A 24,120-nucleotide genomic window follows, 5' to 3' on the forward strand; every position below is an offset into this window, starting at 1 on the left:
CCATTTCAGATAATTATTAATGGTCAATAGCTTAATTGGTATCATTTAAATAATATGACCAATGACTTAATTGATATTATTTAAATAGATAAGTGATCTGATTAATAAAATTATAGTTCAATGATAAAAATGGAACCACCTTTATAGTTTAGTGACTATATATGTAGTTTAGCCCCCCATTGTTTTATTGGTTTGCATAAGCTTCTGGATCAAAGAATAATGCTGGAATCTCCATAGGAATCGGATTTAGGTATGTTTTAGATGTGGATGTCATGCCATCCATATAAACGACCTGTTTGTCCCTAAATTTTATAAATTCATCTCCTCTAACGTAAAATTATGTATCCTTCTTTATATACGAGCATCATAAAATATGGTCAGTCGACTAATAATTGGTTTCCCCATTAACAAATGAGCCACCGGAGCATGACCGGTAAGACAGACAATTTCCCTTGTTTTGAGTGTGTTCAAGACAAGTTCAACTTAGAATTTGCTTACATCTCCGATACATGTTTCTATATATTTCGGAGTTCATCTGTTCATGTGATCAAAAACCCCGTGCCTGCCTAATCACAATCGCAGAATTCATCCATTAAACTACATAAAGGAGCATTTCAGAGGGAGAGAATGTTGGGTATGTACAAAACTCAAGGAACCGTCAGTCGACCTGCATGTCCCATAGACTTCCACGACGATTCCAGCCGCATTAAATGCAACTTCTCGACAAATGGTTCGAGAATCTCCGCCTCTTCTTCCGGAGCAAAGGCCATGCAAATGCTAAGCTCTTGCACCGCCTTGCCGTATTCCCTGACAGTTTTTTTAGTTATCGAATTTAGTTCCATCCATCACCCAAACCTTCTTTTTAAAAGATGAGAATAATTTTTAGAATTCATACCTATTATAATACAGCATCATGCCATGGTCTCTCCTCAGTGCCCAGTTGTGTGGCTGCAGAATCAACAATCTTTCTGAAGCCATGATAGCTAGCCTGCAAATACACCCATTTTTTTAGCTTACCATTTATGAAGAAATATGGCATTAAAATTGTCGGTGTGAAAATGTATATAAAGGGAAATATGTTTAAGATACATCATGTTCTGATTTCACACAATCATCATAAAGAAGTATCTACTCTACGTAATGCACAAAGATTAATAGTTCTTGACGGTTAAAGGTTTTGTAGATGAGTGATCTCCAAAACTGCAGCTCTTTACCAGTCTAGCATTAAGTAGAACAAAGGCCAAATCCCACTACCAAACATCAGCACAAAAGAGAAACAGAGGTTACAGTTATAATGAAAAGAATGAGAGCAAATTGGAAAAGTGAATCGAAGTTGCAGAGCATGGCCTTTGCTATATTAGACGTTCATTCAGCTTGAAATGCATAATGAAATTGTTGAGTGGCAGTTAAAAAGAGCAAATGTTGCAGAAAGGCAAATTTTGGGAAGAAAGCCAATGCTACAAATCATAAAAATAAATTATGACTTACCTAAGATCTTGGGGGCGCAACAAAGGGACATTGGATTCATCGATAATGTTAGGTTTCTCACCGGCATCGTGAACATGCCTAAGGGGAGAAGTCAGCATCAATCCATGATTTGATCTTGAAGCACGTTTCCAGTGAAGCCTCTGCATTTTTCCTTTTGTTAGTTTATTTCATACGTAGGAAAGAAATTGCTTTGAGGCATTAATGGCTTTAGAATAAATTAAAAAAGTACGAACTAGTTATACAACTTGATGATGAAGATTAGGACTTACAATTAAATTGGCTAATGCAATCCCAATAATATCACGGTTGGTAGCTATCTCGAGCCCTAAAAGTGAAGTACCAGTTAAATCTGATGCCATCGATCTAGGGTCCTCCACACACTTTCCATTGACAATAGCAAACAAGCTGTGTCCTGAAGTCACTTTGAAGAGTTCCTACACAGAGAAGAGTAGAAGTTACGCGCATTTAAAGTGAACTTAGGCGAGTGAGCAACCGAAAGAAAAAGGCCTGCTTGCAATTTTTATACGCAGAGAACATTACAATGGATTGGTTAAGACATCAAACATACGTTGCTGCAAGTATGAACACAGAACATGTACCATGAAACTAAGCTGCAGCAATAAATTTTCAAGATTGAAGTACCTCTGGGTACCCTGTCTGGGGCCATATCAAAAAATCTTCCCCAACTCGAGATCCCACAATGGTTAGACCAAGTCGCCGACAAATTTCAATGTAAATTATGCTAAGCAAAATTGCTGTAGTTAACAAAATCAGATTAGTAGACAGCCCAAAATGGAAATGAATTGCTCGGGAAGAATATGTTTTTCAGAAAATTCAGACGGAAAATGCTTTGCAGCAAGTGATTCTTACTACAAAAAGGAAGTAGAATGAGGCTTTACCACTGCCACATCTGGAATCAAGTACTGAGTGTAAGTATGGATGCTTAGAATCTACAACAACGGGGGATCTTGTCAAGCCTCTCGACTCAAAAAGGACTAAATTGACTGCCTCCAAAACTTCAACCAGATGGCAGCCTATGTCCCTTGAAACTAGCTCTGCTTCGACCTCTTTACCAATCGCATCCAACTCACTTAGCCATTCAGGTATGGTCTTTCCACCCAAAGGCATTTGCTGCAAAGAATCCCAGTCTTTGGTCTCCAATGAGGAAGAAACATTACTCCTTTCATTCAGGAGAGAGCGAGCATCCATCTCTCGGTTAAAAGACACGAATGCCTCGTCTTCAGCCGCAACATAAAGTAAAGCCTACACCAAAAGATATCGAACAAAATAAAATCTGCAACTTAAATATCTAAAGCATCTCACCCCTTGCAAAAGAGATGTCATTAGTACCTTAGCAAGAGATATGTCTTTATCCTTGGACTGGAAGGAGATCTCCCGAGTGAACTTGTCCCTTGCAGTCTTAAGAGCCTGTGAGTTTCATTTGAGTCCCAACAGAAAATCAGAAAATGGAAATGGAAGATAATCTAAATAATGAAACCAATGATTGGATATGTGGATATCCAGAATGGAAGAACAACGCATGTGTACGTATTGTTTATAGATCAACCTCCTGGTACAATTTGTGACGGGAAGAAGAGTCTTTAGTTAGCTGAATCTGATTGGAAAAAAGAGGGTAAGCACAAGCGGAAGCGGGAGTAGCAGCACTGGTCCTAATCCTCCACCTCCTCAAGTCCTTGTAATCATTACGATGGTGATGATCATACCTGATGATCGTAAAGAATAAACGGATATTCCATCCATCTTCCATCTCTACGTCATTAAACAACTATTACTGGGAAAATATCCTAATCCCCAAACCTTTTTGATGATAAAAACCAAGTAGCCAACAGTAAAATTATAGTAAACCCAGTTACCAAAATCAATTCCTAAGCACAAAAAACTCGTGAGAGAGAGACAGACAGAAAAAGGTTCAATATTGGAGAATTACCTGATAAAGCAATGATCTGGAAATGTTGGATGAGCCATAGCTGCCGTTGGCACCAAATACGATGTGGACAACATTTCTCTGACGAAACGCGATGAAATAATAATCCAGAACACATGTATGGTGTTGAAGATGAATTAAAGCAAGCACAAAAAGCTGAACCAGAATTACCAAAATCCATAATAAGTTGGAGCTAAATTCCAAAATAGTAATTTTATTTTTCCTTCTTTTCCTAATTGTCTGAAATGCAAGTTGAGCCTAACAAGGAAGATAAAGAAAAGGGTTGGTAAAAATTTTGAAATTTACAAGCTAAGGAAGAGGAGGTTGCTCCTTTCTTCTACCTCCCTAAATTTGGCTGTGATATTAAAAAGAAAAAAGATTTAATCTTTGATCAAATAAAGAAACATAATGCCGGATTTCTGGATCACAAATGTAGAAAAAAACGTACAAGCGTTAAGTTCACTCTCCCTTATCTTCTGCTATTTATCTTTGATCATCTACTGTTCATATATTCATTTTCTCGTGATTTTTAAACTCGCATATGAAGTTAAAATATTTGAAAAGAAAAAAGAAGAGTGTTTTGTAAACGATGGGACAAAAAAAGAAAAGGAATTGATTCTTGTTTAAATTATTGAGTATCTATCAAGTTCCAATCTTGGTGAAGGGCTTGGGTTGGATAAGGCTGCAGCATGAAAATAATGCACTTAGGGTGAGTTTGGTGGAGAATGTGAGATTTTTATAAGAATAGAATTCGTATTATTACGTTTAAGTGGTTGGAAATATTATTTCTGGTAATCTTACATTATTAATAGTAGATTTTTTGAAGTATATTATCGAGAATGTCATTACCTCTTTTTCCTTAAGTATTATTGGATTACCGGCGTTTTGGACTAAAATGCCCTTAAAAAAAATTTCTTTCAAAAATATCCTTATTCTGTCATTGAATAATAAAAATTCTACGAAGGTTAAATTATAAATTTATCCTTAAATTATTTTAGATTTACAAAAAAAAATCTATAATTAAAATTTTATAAGAAGTTCAGGGGTTAAAATAAAATCTTACTCTTTCATTAAACTTTTTATATTTTTAATTTTGTAAAAAAATTTATATAAATTTTATGAATTTAAATTTTTAAAGAAAATATATAAATATTTTCTAACTTGTTAAAAAAATAAATATATAATAAGTACAATTTGATCAAATATACATTCTAACAAGTTTTTATTCTTTTAACCAAACACAATAATCTTACATTCCTGCTAAATCAAACAAACATAAAATACAACATTCTTAGTAATCATATTCCCTGATAATCTTTTATTTTCACTGATAATCTTTTATTTTCACTAGTAATCTTATACTCCGTAAACCAAATACATTATACTCCGTAAACCAAATACACCCTTAAAATAATAGAATGGATGACAGTGGTCACAGAGAAGACACTGTTTTGCTTTCATAGTCATATCCCATTTTCTTGAGAAAGGGGGTAATATAAAGGATGGAAATAAGATTCTATTTTTTAAAAGCTAATTTGTTAGTTTTTAAGTCCAATTAATATCGATTATTTCAATAAAATAAAATATTATAATATTTTTAAATACTTTTTTATTAATATTTCTTGAAAATTTGATTGTTAAATAAATAAAATCAATTAGTAATTCATATATAACATTTCAAATCCTGGGATGAGCTTGGGACGGGTGATATAACATAATTTTTCAGGACAGGTTGAGTTTGAGTGAAGTGAATAATATTTTAGGTCAAAATTAAAATGATAAAGAATTTGACTCAACGAATCTTATATCTGTCCTCATTAAATTTATATGTAAAATATTATCAATCATATATCAAATATTCATAAAAAAAATATCGTTCTCTCAGTTTTAAAGTTTCATTCTGATTAATCTGGATTGACTCACGTCGTATATTTAGTTTTTGTAGATGAGTCTCTCAGCGAGATTTTTCTGCGTACATAAGATCTCGTATTCAAAACTTATTTAAGCAATATCAAATTACTTATCATTTGAATCAATCAATCAACCCTATTCACAAATATTCAATTTAATTAAGTGGTTACGCATGCGTACGTACTTCCAAATTTTAGTCCACTTGTTCTCACACTTATTTTCTTCATTTTTCATAGTTGATAAAGTCAAGTCAAACTTCAAAATCAAACATTAACTATTAAAAGTTTTATTTTATTTGTGTGATTCTTGTTCTTTTTATAATTCGATTTAAATTTAAAAAAAATTATAAAATTACACGTCAATTTTTTTGGAATGGAATCAAAAGGATCAATGGGCAGATGTTTATCGCCTCATTCTCAGCAGAACAATGCAGGGAGCAGCATGTAATAATAAACTCCTTGTTTTAACTTTTAATGGAATTATGGAGGTTCTACATCGCCTTAATTCCATTTTCTTTATATTTTCTATTCTGCTAATCTCACCCACCCTCCCATCAGATGTGGGATCCATGGATAGGACAGGTATGCTTCTGTTTAAATTATAAATTGAAGTCTATAAGAAAAATAAATTCATTAAATTATTTTAGTGGTTAAAAATTTATTATTACTTTTTTTAATTTTGAGTTTAAATAATTTCGTTTGTTGAATAAATATTATCTCATAACTGATTTAGATTATAAAAAAAAATTGCATAACCAATATTTTTTATCTCTCTTCAACTCAAATTCTAAAACTTAATAAATAAAAATAAATTAAATATGATAACGTCATCTTATCAATTTAGATGTAAAACCACACACACCTCTCAATTTGTCACAAATATTTAATGTGACGTTTGGTTCGCATGAATATTTTGAAATTAGGGGGAGTTGGAATCTAATTTCATCAATTTTTCATGTTTGGTTCAAGTTTTCAAAAGGAATTGGAATCTCTCACGACTTTAATTTTCTATCAAATGAGGGAAAATGAATTTCATCCATTCTATGATGGAATTCAATTCCCTTGTTGGAGGGAATTGAAATTTGACTATAGTACCCTCACCAATCTTTTGGTAATTTATTTATATATTAAATAAAAATATTTTTATTATTTTCGGGGTCGGGTGAAACTTTATTTTGGTCGGGTCGGTCAGATTTTTTAAGTGTGATATTCGAGTCGGATCTAGTTCGAGTTTAGGGTGAAAAATACCGACCTGAAAATATATATAATTTTACCTTATATATTTAGAAATAATTACAATAATACCCCTCTATATATAATTTTTTTTCAATTAAATCACTGTTTTTATTGAATAAAAATAATTTTTTTATTATTTTAAAAATTGTGTATTATATTTTTATCTAATTTTTTGTTTTCTTATTTTGTTAGAACATATATAATCTGATTTTTTTTACGTTCAATTATAATGTTTTAAGATGCGTAGAAAACATATTTAATAGTCGATTAATTCATTAAAAAAACATCTTCCTAAAAAATGACTTGTATAAAAAAAAGATCATCACAAATCAACTAATATTTTAATATTAAAAAATAAATAGTAAATTATCTAAATAAATTAGTTTATCCCATATTATATTATAGGACAACCGTAGAATTTTATATTAAGAAGATAAACTTATAAATTTTAAGATAAATGAATTTATAAAAATTTAAAAGATAAAATAAATTTTTAATAAAAATATAAAATAATATTTAAAGATATAATAATTTAAAATTCGTAAAAGAATAAATACTCTATCTGCCTTCTCAATCTATCCGTGATCATAGTCATTATGCCATTAGTATTTATACATGGAAAAGAAGAAGAAAACAATAATATATGGTTTGTTTTGTTTTGTGAAGACAGTTGGCAATAATCATAGCCTAGACTGCTGAAAATGACAAGCGTTGACGTGGCGTCTTCAGGGCGGTTAAATACTGGGTCGTGCCGTGGCCCATCCACACATTCCTATCCCGTTGAAGCAAAGGGGCCATTTAAGCAATCCTCTCCTATCATCTCATCTTTCATCTATTTTTATATTTTCATTTTGATTACCAGATTATTTTTGTAAAATTATATTTAATATCATTTTATTATTTCATTTTATTCATTTACTTTTAAAAAATAAATAAAATTGTTGATATGACATTTTTTAGTATTTTCAATAATGATATAACATTAACTTATGGTGAGTTTGTGACACATCGACATTATAGATAATTTTTTAATAGCAAGTGACTAAAACATAATTAAAATGTAATGTTAGGTAGGATTTTGAAAAATAATATTAAAGTGAAATTGTTGGAATATGCCAGTGACTAAATACATAATTTATCCTAAAATTTATTTTAATATATCAAATAATTTTTTTTTATTTTTTCATTTGGTGGTTGTGGCCCAAAATTGGGTTCTCTCTAAATTTTGGGTATGTTCCACTTCACACTGGGATTTCTTATTTAGCTAACTGCTATTGGAAGCTGTGATTGTTAGTAAGGAGGAAACAATGTTAATTGTTGAGGATAATGCTAAAGCCTTGTGATTCTACTGCAGAATAAAATGAAAGGTTGTGATCTAGGGTCGCGTTAAAAAATATTTTTTAAGTTGAATATACATATTGATGACATAATTTTTTTATGAGTTTGACACAACTAATAAAATAAATAAAAAAAAAAAATTTAAAGTAGACACGTGTCCACCCTAAACCTAATGTGGATCCACCACTGTTGTGATCACTAATGATTTTATGCAGCTTTCTTCTTCGGTTGTTTTTACACATGTGAAATAGGTTACAATCCACAAACCTATAAAGCCTTTTATTTTCAGATCAAGCAACAGGTTCCTACTCTCAAGTAATGTTGTTGAGTATAAAGCGGTTCCCTCTTATATCCTTACAAAACTAGGGTTGTGTTAGTAATGGTCGAGTTTGGTTATTATAGAGTGATAATGTAATTGTCTCGAATAGTGCTTAACTGGCTGAACCATTAGATAAATTAAAATGTAAACCAAAACACAAACGATTTTTTACGAAGTTCAAATCGATAAACGGTTCTATCTATATGATGTCTTGCTTAAAGACCAGTCCACTATAATATTCTCAGTAGAAGAGACTTGAATTCTTAATCACAAACTCATTCACGTACAAGTGTAGCTTATGGCACGTCACAATGTCTCAAAATTTAGGGATCTACACCTAAATATCATTTAGGTATGTTCATGTACAATTTCTGTGACCTAATGATATTTGCATTCAAAGGAAAATCAAATTTTCCGTTTGATTCTCGACAAAGTGGCAGAGAAAGTTGCAAACGAAAATTTTGACATTATCTTTAATTATTTCCATAATAAATTTTGGTAAAAAGACATTGTAAATCTCTCATAATTTCAAATTTAACAAATTAATCCTTATTATAAAATATTTTTGACACCTCATTTAAAAGGTATCATTGTAACATCCTCAATACCAGGTTAGTGACTAAATTGTAAAGTCTCGTAATTTGGTGATTTAAAATAGAATGATTGAATAGTATAAAGATTTATTTGTAAATTATTGTATAGAATTGAATTGAAAAGAAGAAGGAATAGAAGGTATAGAATTGAATTGAAAAGAAGAAGGAATAGAAGGGCAAAGAAGTCATTTACAAGGAAAAAATAAAAGAAGGGTTATATATGTATCCACGTGGGTTGAAGAGGGGAGAACACAAAGGCTTCCAGAGTTATTTTCTTCTTCTTTCTTCTGAGTTTTCTGATTATTGAGTTTCTTGTTAAATTTAAGATTGGTTTTTGATTATTAGATGATAACTAAGCTTAAGGAAAGCTTAGGTTATCTTAAAATCAAAGGATGATGGAGTTAGAAGAGATTAAAGATTAGAGGTTCTTGAATGAAATCTTGGAATAGAATTCATATCTAGAATTGGAAGTTAAATTTGACTTGTCATCAATCTAGTTAAGACATATTAAGGGTTAAAAGTGGAATTAAATCATGTTGCAAGTTGGTATATTCTGGGATTCACAAGAAGGATGGATTCTGAGGTTTGATGAATAAATGAGTATAGATTGGTTTAAGTATGTGTACTGGAGTTAAGAATATAAAAGGGGATGAAACATGAAGATTTAAGCTGAATGGATAAGTTTTCGTGTTCAAGAAATGAATTCTGGGCAGAGTGCATTGGTGCACATTCAAAGTGTACCGATGCATCAAGAGAAAATCCTAGAATTTGTTGAAGGTGCATCGATGCACATGGAGTGTATCGATGCACTCATTTAAAATAAATGCATCGAATGCCATTAATGCATCGATGCATAAGGAGTGGCATCGATGCACCTTCTTAAAATACAAACATCGAATAGGATTTATGCACTGATGCATGGGTAGTGCATCGATGCACCCGTCAAGGGATGCATCGATACATGGTGTAGTGCATCGATGCATACCTTCAATAAGAGATGGAAATAGCTTTTTTTAGCCTAAGGATTAATAGTTTGGAATATATCAATTCGTATGCTGATAAGTATCAATGTATTACTATGTAGATTTAGAGCGTAATCTTATTCTAGAATAATCGAAGGATTAGAATCGAATCAAAGCAAGGCTAAGGTGAGTTCATTTTATAGTTAAAGTGTATAGAGACAAGACTTGTGATAAGTCTATCTCCGATAGTTGAATTAATGATTCCATACCCATGTATATGCATACATATACTATTGTAATAGTGATTGCATGCATAATTCATTATATGTTGATAGACATGAATGAACGATATCATTGCCAGAGAATATAATCCAGGTATGTGAAATAATGGAAAAGATTATGGGTTTATATGAAATGATGAAAGAGATAGAAATATAGATTATCATATTAAAGCCCATGTTATATGATACGAGAGCTATAGGTATAGTTGGCATGCAAAGAGTAGAGGATATATTAGTCCTTCGGGACGTATCCAGTGGTCCTTCGGGACGTATCCAGTGGTCTTTCGGGACGTATCCAGTGGTCCTTCAGGACATAGTGGTCCTTCGGGACAAATACTGAACAAATGTTCGGTGCCCCATGAGGGAAATTATTGAGCTATGGTGACACAATACTCAAATACCTCTGTTCTCGATAATGTACATGGGCAATTGAAAGATAAATTAAGGTGAAAGTGATACAAGAAAATAAGTTTCATATGTACATGACATGATTATATCGGTTATAGTGAAATATATACATGTATATTGAAATGTCATGATCAAATGGCAAGAATGCATATTCATGAATCTATAGCTACATGTTTATTTATTGCCTCACTAAGTCTATGACTTAGCGTGTAAGTGATTTACACGTAGGTACCAGGAAACAAGAAGAACAGTACTAGAAGTGGCAAGAAAGATCTACTAAAAGATCAGATCAGAAGTAATTGGCAAAGTAGGTATTTTGGGTTGTGTATAGAGTGTTGGCATGTAATAAGTTGTTAATTACGAATACTCTGGTCGATTTTGTATTTTGTGATCTCTTTTATGTAAATTAATGTATTTTGTTTTAATGAAAGTTTAAAATTTCTCTGTTTTTCTTTAAGTGGCAAAGTTTGAAAAGTTAATGTGACACATAGGACTCATATTCGGGTAGGATACGGGTTAGGGGTATTACATTTAATGGTATCAGAGATACAGTTTAGTCGATTCTCAACATAAACCGAAGTCTAGAGGGTCTTATAATGTATATATGACAACAAATTAGTGAAAACTTATGATCTGATAGAATAATAAGTATGTTGTTTTGCTAATAGAATGATATTATTGTGTCTTAATAGATGTCCGGACATGATAGTTCTAGAAATGAAACGGGAGATGATAGACCCGCTGAAAGTAGCAATTCATCTGCCCTGGCCAGGCAGAGTGAAGAACATACCCTCTCTGGAGTGCCTGTGAATGAACAAGATTATTATTTAGAACGTTAGATGCGGTATTGACGCGTTTCCAACCTCCTACTATTTCAACTCCGAAAATGAATGTCGCGAAAGAGTTTAAGGGTTTAAAATCTCCTGAGTTTAGAGGGGAAGCTGAGGAAGGTCCTGTTACTGCGGACCTTTGGCTTAATGACGTGAAAGTCATGCTTGAGGGACTTTATTGTTCCGATGCTGAGAAGCTGGATGGAGTAATTTCCTTGTTAAGAGGGCAAACAAGGATCTGGTGGACCAATGTTACATTGATAGTGTCTAGCAACCAAGTAAATTGGTCATTATTTTTAGAAGAATTCAAGCATAAGTACATCGGAGATTAATTTGGTCAACAGATGAAACAAGAGTTCATGAATTTGAAGCAATGGAATCACATTGTATATGAGTACGAGTGTGAATTCAATTAGTTGAGCCGCTTTGCTGCCGAGCTTGTTCCTATAGATAAGGATGCTTGTGAATGGTTCGTAGAGGGGTTACGTCCTCGGTTAAAGGAAATGTTGATTGTATTAAATCTATCCTCGTTTCAAGAGGTAGTCAATCGTGCCAAAGCTTTGGAAAGAGCTCAGAATGAGAGATTTGAAAATTCAAGAGCTCAGACAGTCAAAAGAACGGGTGCTTCTTCAAGTTCTGCACCATCAAAAAGGGGCAAAGATATTGGTTTTCGACCCCAAGGGAGATCAGAGTCAGTGGCATCCTCCGCTAGAGGATCGAATCTGATGAGAGATAGATAAACTCAGTCAGTGGGATCTGGAGCTGGGAGAGCTAATCAGAGTCAAGTCAAACAATGCCCACATTGTGGAAAGAATTATTCAAGGATATGTAGGATAATTTCTGGAGCTTGTTTTAGATGTGGGGAGACCGGACATTTTGTTCGGGATTGTCCCAGGGTAGCCGATGATTCTACACAACTAGAGAGGTATATTTCTGCATAGGTGCATTTATTGTTTGAAATATGTTATGGTATTGATGGATACGGGTCTACACATTCATATATTACTAGTAAGTTAGTGAGAGAATTGAACATTCCGTTAGAAACTACTAGCAATGAGGTGATAGTGACGAATCCATTAGGGTACAGTGCTCGTGTAAATATGGTGAGTCGAGAATGTCCCATACGGATTCAGGGAATTGAATTTCCTGCTAATCTGATGGAATTACCTTTTGACGAATTCGATGTGATACTGGGAATGGACTGGTTATATCGTTACTATGTTAATGTTGACTGTAGAAAGAAAAGAGTAACGATGTGAAGTCGAAGGGGTGTGGTGGTATTTAGTGATGATGGAATCCATTGGCAAATGTAATTTCAGTAATGTTGGAGAAGAAGTTAATGTTACAGGGATGTCAAGGGTTCATTGCTAATGTATTGGATGTTAGAACCAAGGAGAAAAGGATTGACGAAATTCCTATAGTCAGAGAGTTTTCTGACATTTTTCCTGAACAGTTACCGGGTTTGCCTCCAGATAGAGAAGTGGAATTCCATATTGAAATAATGTATGGAACTTCACCTATTGCAATGGCACTATACAGAATGGCTCCAAAAGAGTTACAAGAATTAAAGATTCAATTACAAGAATTGCTGGATAAAGGTTTTATTAGACTGAGTGTCTCACCATGGGGAGCTCTACTTTTGTTTGTTAAGAAGAAAGATGGTTCAATGCGTCTCTGCATTAACTACAGGCAACTCAATAAAGTGACTATCAAGAATAAATATCCACTTCCTCGAATCGACGACTTTGATCAATTAAAGGGAGTTCAGTATTCTCGAAAATTGATTTATGTTCGGGTTATCACCAATTGAAGATTTAAAAGAAAGATGTTCTAAAGACGACGTTTAGAACGAAGTATGGTCATTATGAGTTTATCGTGATACCGTTTGGAGTTACGAATGCACCAACTGCTTTCATGGATTTAATGAACAAGATATTCCAATCCTATTTGGATCAGTTCGTGGTGGTTTTCATTGATGATATTTTAATATATTCAAAGTCAGGGGAAGAACATAGTTCCCATTTGAAATTTGTCTTGCAGATTTTACGGGATGAGAAGCTTTATGCTAAACTTTCTAAATGTGAATTCTGGTTGAGTGAAGTGACATTCCTTGGACATGTAATTTCTGCAGATGGAGTTCGAGTGGGTTCTCAAAAGATTAAAGCTATTCTGGAGTGGGAAGTTCCAAATAATGTATCAGAAGTTAGAAGTTTTCTGGGATTAGCTGGTTATTATCGAAGGTTCGTTAAAATTTTTTCCATAATAGCATTACCCCTAACTAAGCTGTTGAGAAAGGAGATAAAATTTTTGTGGACCCACGAATGTCAAGAGAGTTTTGAAAGGTTAAAAAAGATTTTGACAGAAGCTCCAGTGTTGATTCAACCCGAGACTGGCAAGAACTTTGTAGTGTACAGTGATGCGTCTCATAACGGTTTGGGATGTGTGTTAATGCAAGAAGGCAAAGTAGTGGCCTATGCTTCGAGGTAACTAAAACCACACGATAAGAATTATCCTATACACGATCAGGAGATGGCGGCAGTAGTGTTTGCTCTTAAGATCTGGCGTCACTACTTGTATGGTGAAAAGTGCTACTTGTATATGGATCATAAGAGTTTAAAGTATTTGATGACTCAGAAAGAGTTGAATTTAATACAGAGAAGATGGGTGGAATTTCTCAAGGATTATGATGTAGTGATCGATTTTCATCCAGGGAAAGCGAATGTGGTAGCGGATGCCTTAAGTCGAAAGACGTTTGCAGTTTTACGAGTTTTGGATGTTAGACTATCGTTAAGAGGAGACAGTGCCATATGTGCGGAATTGGCTCTCAATCCATCATGGCTAGATCGAATTAGAGTATTGCAGGCTAAAGATGAAATATGTTTGAAGAAATTGCAACAATTTAAGAATGAAAAGCTAAATGATTATGAAATCAAGTTGGATGGGAACTTGTATTATCAAGGGATATTGGTGATTACAAATGATGATGAGTTAAAGAATGATTTATAAACAGAAGCTCATTGTAGTCCATTAACGCTGCACCTAGGAGGAAACAAAATGTATATGGATCTTAAGAGTCGATATTGGTGGCCTGGAATGAAGAAAGACATTACGGAATTTGTATCAAAGTGTATGACTTGTCAACAAGTCAAAGCTGATTATCAGGTTCCGTCGGGACTATTACAATCAGTATCAATTCCTCAGTGGAAATGGTAGAATGTAACAATGGATTTTGTGATGGGGTTACCTTTAACTCCGAACAAAAGGGATTCAGTCTGGGTGATTGTAGATAGATTGACTAAGTCAACCCATTTTATCCCAGTGCGAACTGATTTCTCCATGGATAAATATACCGATCTATATGTTAGAAAAATTATACGTTTACACGGTATACCTGTTTCAATAATTTCTGATCGGGATCCTAGATTCACATCGCGATTTTGGAAAATCATTACATGGAGCATTGGGAACTCGGTTGAACTTTAGTACAACATTTCATCCTCAGACCGATGAACAATCCGAGCGAACTATCCAAGTTTTGGAGGATATGCTAAGAGCATGCGTAATTAAATTCAAAGGATCGTGGGAAAGGTATTTGCCACTTGCTGAATTTGCATATAACAATAGTTATCAGTTAAGCATCAAAATGACTCCCTATAAAGCTCTTTATGGAAGAAGATGTCGTACGCCCTTGAATTGGTATGAGCTTAATGATAAAGAAATTATTGGTCCCGAGTTGATTCAGGAAATGGAAAAAAAAGTTTAAGTGATTCAGAGTAACATCAAAACATCAGCTGATAGACAGAAATCGTATGCAGATTTAAAGAGAAAGGAAATAGAATATCAAGTTGGAAACAAAGTGTTTCTTAAAGTTTCTCATTGGAAGAAGGTTCTGAGATTTGGACGTAAAGGAAAATTGAGTCCTCGGTTCATTGGACCCTATGAGATTATTAAGAGAGTAGGATCAGTAGCATATCAGCTAGCTTTGCCATCTGAAATGAAAAGATACACAATGTCTTTCATGTCTCAATGCTTCGGAAGTATCGATATGATCCATCCTATATCGTGAATACTGAAGAGATCGAGGTTCAACCAAATTTGACTTATTAAGAGGAACCTATTCAAATACTAGCTCATGAGGTTGAACAACTAAGAAACAAGACTATTTCATTGGTTAAAGTCTTGTGGAGGAATCACAAAGTAGAGGAAGCAAAATGGGAGCGTGAAGAGGACATGAGGATTAAGTACCCCTATCTCTTTGCGTAATGAAAATTTGAGGAAGAATTTTCTTAAGGGGGAAGATTTGTAACATCCTCCATACCGGGTTAGTGACTAAATTATAAAGTCTCATAATTTGGTTATTTAAAATAGAATTGATTGAATTATATAAGATTTATTTATAAATTATTGTATGAAATTGAATTGAAATGAATAAGGAATAGAAGGTCAAAGAGGTCATTTATAAGGAAATAAGAAAAAAGGGTTATATATGTATCCACGTGAGTTGAAGAGGGGATAACACAAAGGCTTCCAGAGTTCTTTTCTTCTTCTTTCTTCTGAGTTTTCTGATTATTGAGTTTCTTGTTAAATTTAAGATTAGTTTTTTATTATTAGATGATAATTAAGCTTAGGTTATCTTAAAATCAAAGGATGATGGAGTTAGAAGATATTAAATGTAACACCCTTAACTCATATCCGACCCGAATACAAGTATGAGGTGTCACGTTGACTTTTCAAACTTTGACTCTTATAGAAAATCCCGGAAATTTTTAAAACTTTCATTAAAACGAAATACTTTAATTTACATAAGACCATAAAATACAAAACCGATCAGAGTATTCATAATTAACACTTATTACATGCCAACACTCTATACATAACCAAGTACATACTTTGTCAATTACTTCTGATCTGATCTCTTAGTAGTATTGTTGTCCGTGCTACTTCTATTTCCACTTTTCCTGATTCTTGGTACATACGTGTAAATCACTTACACGCTAAGTCATAGACTTAGTGAGGCAATAAATGAATATGCAACAATAAACTTATGAATGTTCATACTTACAATTGGATCATGACATTTCAATATGCATGTATCTATCGCACGATAACATATAATGCACATACGAAACTTACCTTTTTGTATCACTTTCACTGTAAATCTGCATTTCAATTGTATAGCCCATGTATATTATTGAGAATAGAGGTATGTGAGTACATTGAGGTTTTGCACTAATGCTGTCACCACAGCTCGTATCAATTCCCTCATGGGGTACCGAACCTTAGTTCAGTATTCGTCCCGTAGGACTATTATCTATGTCCCGTAGGACCCCTACATCCCAAAGGACTATTATACCCTCGACTCTTGGCATGCCAATTACACCTATAGTTCTCATATCGTATACTATAGGCATTATTTTTATATTTCATATGTTCATGTACTCATATCCTTTCTCTTGTGATCATGTATCTCATATCACTTCATATCATGTTTTCATATAACATGTCATATCACATATCATATCACATGAACATATATGTCTTATGCTGTATCACAATAATTATCATGTATGCATGTTCACACTACTGTATTAAAATAACATAGGGATTAGACTTATCACAAGTCTTATTCCATTATAATATACATATAGTATGCACACACCTTAGCTTTGCTTTGATTCGATTATAATCATTTGATCGTTCCGGAATAAGCTTACTTTTAGTATCTACATAATCGCACATGGATCTATATCAGTATTATAACTAATATATTCTAATGGTTCATTCTTTAGACTAAGAGAAAAGTAAATTTCATCTTTTAATGAAGGTATGCATCGATGCACTACTGATGCATCGGTGCATAAAGGCATTCGATGTTTCATTTATGGGATCGATGCACTACTTATGCATCGATGCATGAATTGCATTCGATGTTTTTATTTTAAAAGAGTGCATCGATGCACTACCAATGCATCGATACCCTTCAAACAAATTCTGGGTTTTAACCTTGATGCATCGATGCACTATGAATGTGCATCGATGCACTCTGCCAGAATCCTCTTTTGAACCCGAAAATTCATTTTGGATTAAATCCTTCATGTTTAATCCTCTTTTTCATCTTAACTATAGTACACATCCTTAAACCAATTATACTCATTTATTTCATCTTAAACCTTCAAATCTTATCCTTCATATGTAATTCAAGACATTAATAAATCAACATGTTTGAATTCCGCTTTTAACACTTCGTATATTAACTAGATTGATGACAAGTCAAATATAACTTTCAATTCTAGTTATGAACTCTATTCCAAGATTCATTTAAGAACTTCTAATCTTTAATCTTCTCTATCTCCTTTAATTTTGATCTTAAGATAAATAAGCTTTCCTTAAGCTTAGTTATCATCTAATGATCAAACCCAATCTTAAACTTAACAAATAATTAACTAAGTAGAAGACTCACCTTTGAGCTTGGAGATACGGATGAGAGAAGAAGAAGAGAAAGTTCTGGAGAAATATCTCCCTACATGTTTATCTCTTAATAAAGAGATAAGATAATTATCTTTTAGATAAAAAGACCATTTTGCCCTTTAATTCATTTAATAATTACTAACAACTTTTATGATTTATTTCCAGATAAATCATTAAACTTATCTATTCTTCCACTTTAATCACCAAATTCTGAAACTTTATAATTAAGTCACTAACCCGGTATTGAGGATATTACAACTCTTCCCTCTTAAGAAAATTCGTCCTCGAATTTTTCATTATGCAAAGAGGTATGGGTACTTAATCCTCATGTCCTCTTCACGTTCCCATGTTGCTTCCTCTACTTTGTGATTCCTTCACAAGACCTTAACCAATGGAATAGTCTTGTTCCTTAGTTGTTTGACTTCGTGAACTAATATTTGAACATGTTCTTCCTCATAAGTTAAATCTGGTCGGACTTCAATTTTTTCAGGAGTCACAATGTGAGATGGATCAGATCTATATTTTCTAAGCATTGAGACATGAAAAACATTGTGTATCTTTTCCATTTCAGGTGGCAAAACTAATTGATATGCTACTGATCCTACCCTCTTAGTAATCTCATAAGGTCCAATGAACCGAGGACTCAACTTTCCTTTACGTCCAAACCTCAATATTTTCTTCCACGGAGACACTTTCAAGAACACTTTATCTCCGACTTGAAATTCAATTTCTTTCCTTTTTAAATCAGCATACGATTTCTGTCTATCAGCTGCATCTTTCAGATTATTCTGAATTACTTGAACTTTCTCTTTCGTATTCTGAATCAACTCAGGACCAATAACTTCTCGATCCTTAAGTTCATACCAGTTCAAGGGCGTACAATATCTTCTTCCGTATATAGCTTCATAGGGAGCCATTTTGATGCTTAACTGATAACTATTGTTGTATGCAAATTCAGCAAGTGGTAAATACCTTCCCCACGATCCTTTGAATTCAATAACACAAGCTCTTAGCATATCCTCCAGAATTTGAATAGTTCGCTCGGATTGACCATCGGTTTAAGGATGAAACGCTGTACTGAAGTTTAACCGAGTTCCCAATGCTCTATGTAATGACTTCCAAAACCGTGATGTGAATCTAGGATCCCGATCAAAAACTATGGAAATAGGTACACCATGCAACCGTATAATCTCTCTAATATACAACTCAGCATACCTATCCATAGAGAAATCAGTTCGTACTGGAATAAAATGGACTGACTTAGTCAATCTATCCACGATTACCCAGATTGAATCCTTTTTGTTCGGAGTTAAAGGCAAACCCGTCACAAAATCCATCGTTATGTTTTCCCATTTCCATTGAGGAATTAAAATCGGTTGTAACAATCCTGACGAAACTTGATGTTCAGATTTGACTTGTTGACAAGTCAAATACTTTGATACAAATTCCGTAATGTCTTTCTTCATTCCCGGCCACCAATATCGACTCTTGAGATCCATATACATTTTGTTCCCTCCCGGATGCATTGTCAATGGACTACAATGACCTTCCGTTAACAAATCATTCTTTAATTCATCTTCATCTGGAATTACTAATCTTTCTTGATAATACAAGTTCTCATCAGACTTAATCTTATAATCCGTACCCTCTCCATTCTTTATTTGTTGTATTCTCTTTTAAACACTTTTCATCTTTAACTTGCAATTCTTTAATTCGATTTAGCCATACGGGCTTGACTGTCAGTTCTGGACAAATTTCACCATATTCTCTTAAAGATAATCTAGCATCAAGAGTTCGCAAAGCTGCAAACGTCTTTCGACTCAAGGCATCAGCTACCAAATTTGCCTTTCCAGGATGAAAATCAATCACCACATCATAATCCTTGAGAAATTCCACCCATCTTCTTTGTCTTAAATTCAACTCTTTCTGAGTCATCAAGTATTTTAAGCTCTTATGATCCGTATACAAGTAGCATTTTTTACCATACAAGTAGTGACGCCAGATCTTTAAAGTAAACACTACTGCCGCCATCTCTAGGTCATGTGTTGGATAATTTTTCTACGGTTTTAGTTGTCTCGAAGCATAGGCTACCACTTTGCCTTCTTGCATTAATACGCATCCCAAACCACTATGAGACGCATCACTATACACTATAAAGTTCTTTCCAGACTCAGGTTGAACTAACACTGGAGCTTTTGTAAGAATCTTCTTTAACTTTTCAAAACTCTCTTGACATTCTTGAGTCCAAACAAATTTTACTTCCTTTTTCAACAGTTTAGTCAGGGGTAATGCTATAATCGAAAAGGTTTTAACAAACCTTCGATAATAACCAGCTAACCCTAGAAAACTTCTAACTTCTGATATATTCTTTGGAACTTCCCACTCCATAATAGCTTTAATCTTTTGGGGGATCCACTCAAACTCCTTCTGCAGAACTTACATGTCCAAGGAATGCCACTTCATTCAACCAGAATTCACATTTAGAAAATTTTGCATAAAGCTTCTTGTCCCGTAAAATCTGTAAAACAATCTGTAAGTGTGAACTATGCTCTTCTTCTGACTTTGAATATATTAAAATATCATCAATAAACACCACAGCAAACTGATCTAAATACGGTTGGAAAATTATGTTCATTAAATCCATAAAAGCAGCTGGTGCATTCGTAACTCCAAACGGCATCACGATAAATTCATAATGACCATATCTTGTTCTAAACACCATTTTCGAAATGTCTTTTTCTTGAATCTTGAATTGATGATAACCCGAACGTAGATCAATTTTTTAGAACACTGAAGCTTCCTTTAATTGATCAAATAAATCTTTGATTCGGGGAAGTGGATACTTGTTCTTGATGGTCACTTTATTGAGTTGTCTGTAATCGATACAAAGACGCATTGATCCATATTTCTTCTTAACAAATAGAACTGGAGCTCCCCAAGGTGATACACTTGGTCTAATAAACCCTTTGTCCAATAACTCCTTTAATTGAATCATTAATTCTTGTAATTCCTTTGGATCCATTATGTATGGTGCCATTGCAATGGGCGTTGTTCCTGGTATTATCTCAATTTGGAATTCTACCTCTCTGTCAGGAGGGTAAACCTGGCAACTCTGCAGGAAATACATCGAGAAACTCTCTGACTATAGGAATCTCTTCAATCCCTTTCTCCTTGGTTCTAACATCCAGTACATTAGCAAAACCCTTGACATCCCTGTAGCAGTAACTTCTTTGCAGTCATCACTGAAATCACACTTGCTAATGGATTCCATCTTTCACTAAATACAATAACTTCTATTCCTTCGGAACTTCTCAATGTCACTCTTTTCAATCTACAATCGATATCAGCATAATAACGATATAACCAATCCATCTCCAGTATCACTTCGAATTCGTCAAAAGGTAATTCCATCAGATTAGCAGGGAATTCAATTCCCTGAATCCTTATGGGACACCCTCGGCTCACCATATTTACCTGAGCACTGTGCCCTAGTGGATTCGTCACTATTACTTCATTACTAGTAGTTTCTAAAGGAATGTTCAATTCTCTTACTAACATACTAGTAATATATGAATATGTAGACCCCGGATCAATCAATACAATAACACCATTGTCAAAAAATAGAAAGGTACCTATTAAAATATCTAGGTCATCACAATCCTCATTGGTCTTGAGGTTGTACACTAGAGCAGTGGAGTGTATCTCCTGTTGAGCAGAGGACTCTGACTGACTTCTTCCTCTGCCTCTACCTCTTCCCCTCTGGGCTACAGAAACAGACCTCTCTGGCTATACAGATTCACTGGTTGACATTGGACAATCTCGAACGAAATGTCTGGCGTCTCCACATCTATAGCAGACTCCAAAAATCATCTGACATACCCCTAAATGATTCTTTCCACAATGCGGGCATTGTCTGGCTTGATTCTGATTAGTTCTTCCAGCTTCAGATTCCACTGACTGAGTTTGTCTACCTCTCATTTGATTTGATCCTCTAGCGGAGGATGCCACTGATTGTGATCTAACCTGGGGTCGAAAACCAGCATCTCTGCCCCTTTTTGATGGTGCGGAACTCGAAGAAACATACGTTCTTTTGACTGTCTGAGCTCTTGAATTTTCAAACCTCTCATTCTGAGCTCTTTCCAGAGCATTGGCACGGTTAACTACTTCTTGAAATGATGGTAAATTCAAGACAATCAAAGTTTCCTTTAATCGAGGACGTAAACCCTCTACAAACCACTCACAAGCATCTTTTTCAGTAGGAACTAGCTCGGCAGCAAAGCGGCTCAACTTATTGAATTCAAACTCGTATTCATATACAGTGTGATTTAATTGCTTCAAATTCATGAACTCTTGCTTCATTTGACGAAAAAATTGATCTCCAATGTACTTATGCTTGAATTCTTCTAAAAATAATGACCAAGTTACTTGGGTATTAGATATCCTCAATGTAACATTGGTCCACCAGATCCTTGTTTGTCCTCTCAACAAGAAAATTACTTCATCCAGCTTCTCAGCATCGGAACAATGAAGTCCCGTAAGCATGACTTTCATGTCATTAAGCCAAAGGTCCGCAATAACAGGACCTTCATTGGCTTCCCCTTTAAACTCTGAAGCTCCTAATCCCTTCAACTCTTTCGCAACATTCATTTTTGGAGTTGAAGTAACAGGAGGTTGGAAACGCGTCAATACAGCGTCTAACGTTCTAAAGAATATATCTTGATCATTGACAGGCATTTCAGAGGATGTCTGTTATTTACTCTGCCTGACCAGGGCAGGTGAATTACTACTTTCAGCGGGTCTATCGTCTCCCGCTTCATTTCTAGATCTACTTTGTCCGAACATCTATAAAATACAACCATATAGTTCTATTTGCAAAACAACTACTTACTATTCCATCAGATCAGAAGTTTCCACTATTTTGTTGGCATGTATACCTTATAAGATACTCTAGACTTCGATTTATGCCGAGAATCGACTAAACCGTAGCTCTGATACCATTAAATGTAACACCCTTAACTCATATCCGACCCGAATACAAGTCTGAGGTGTCACATTGACTTTTCAAACTTTGACTCTTATAGAAAATCCCGGGAATTTTTAAACTTTCATTAAAATGAAATACTTTAATTTACATAAGACATAAATATAATCGATCACAGTACGTATTAACACTTATTACATGCCAACACTCTATAGATAACCAAGTACATACTTTGTCAATTACTTCTGATCTGATCTTAGTAGTATTGTTGTCCGTGCTACTTCTATTTCCACTTTTCCTGATTCTTGGTACCTACGGTAAATCACTTACACGCTAAGTCATAGACTTAGTGAGGCAATAAATGAATATGCAACAATAAACTTATGAATGTTTATACTTACAATTGGATCATGACATTTCAATATGCATGTATCTATCACACGATAACATATAATGCACATACGAAACTCACCTTCTTGTATCACTTTCACTGTAAATCTGCATTTCAATTGTATAGCCCATGTATATTATTGAGAATAGAGGTATGTGATACATTGAGGTTGTGCACTAATTACATCCCGAAGGACTATTATACCCTCGACTCTTGGCATGCCAATTACACCTATAGTTCTCATATCGTATACTATGGGCATTATTCTTATATTTCATATGTTCATGTACTCATATCCTTTTTCTTGTGATCATGTATCTCATATCACTTCATATCATGTTTTCATATAACATGTCATATCACATATCATATCACATGAACATATATATGTCTTATGCATGTATCATAATTATCATGTATGTAGTTCACAACTACTGTATTATAAAATCAACATAGGGATTAGACTTATCACAAGTCTTATTCCATTATAATATACATATAGTATGCACTCGCCTTAGCTTTGCTTTGATTCGATTCTAATCCTTTGATCGTTCCGGAATAAGCTTACTTTTAGTATCTACATAATCACACATGGATCTATATCAGTATTATAACTAATAAATTCTAATGGTTCATTCTTTAGACTAAGAGAAAAGTAAATTTCATCTTTTAATGAAGGTATGCATCGATGCACTACTGATGCATCGGTGCATAAAAGGCATTCGATGTTTCATTATTAATGGGATGCATCGATGCACTACTTATGCATCGATGCATGAATTGCATTCGATGTTTTTATTTTAAAAGAGTGCATCGATGCACTACCAATGCATCGATACACCTTCAAACAATTTCTGGGTTTTAACCTTGATGTATCGATGCACTATGAATGTGCATCGATGCACTCTGCCCAGAATCCTCTTTTTGAACCCAAAAATTCATTCATTTTGGATTAAATCCTTCATGTTTA

At 34.1% G+C, this 24,120-nt stretch overlaps 1 protein-coding gene across 2 annotated transcripts; it reads right to left on the reverse strand.

Annotated features, from left to right (window-relative positions):
• Positions 1-417: 417 nt before the first annotated feature.
• Positions 418-22,246, reverse strand: LOC120193719. Of its 2 annotated transcripts, XM_039196159.1 has the most exons (10): positions 22,241-22,246; positions 19,796-19,799; positions 3,056-3,256; positions 2,839-2,916; positions 2,388-2,751; positions 2,131-2,243; positions 1,758-1,922; positions 1,489-1,628; positions 896-988; positions 418-807 (listed from the first exon to the last, which is right to left on the reverse strand). In XM_039196159.1, the coding sequence occupies exons 3-10, from the start codon at positions 3,254-3,256 to the stop codon at positions 648-650; spliced, it is 1,314 nt and encodes a 437-aa protein (XP_039052090.1). In that variant the 5' UTR covers positions 19,796-19,799; positions 22,241-22,246; the 3' UTR covers positions 418-647. The 2 variants fall into 2 exon arrangements, with proteins under 2 accessions (XP_039052090.1, XP_039052089.1); XM_039196158.1 differs by lacking the exons at positions 19,796-19,799; positions 22,241-22,246 and adding an exon at positions 3,437-3,619 and having other exon boundaries at positions 3,056-3,212.
• Positions 22,247-24,120: the final 1,874 nt, after the last annotated feature.

The sequence above is a fragment of the Hibiscus syriacus genome, unplaced genomic scaffold (assembly GCF_006381635.1).
Source record: "Hibiscus syriacus cultivar Baekdansim isolate YM2019G1 unplaced genomic scaffold, ASM638163v2 tig00116996_pilon, whole genome shotgun sequence".
Taxonomy (NCBI): Eukaryota; Viridiplantae; Streptophyta; class Magnoliopsida; order Malvales; family Malvaceae; genus Hibiscus; species Hibiscus syriacus.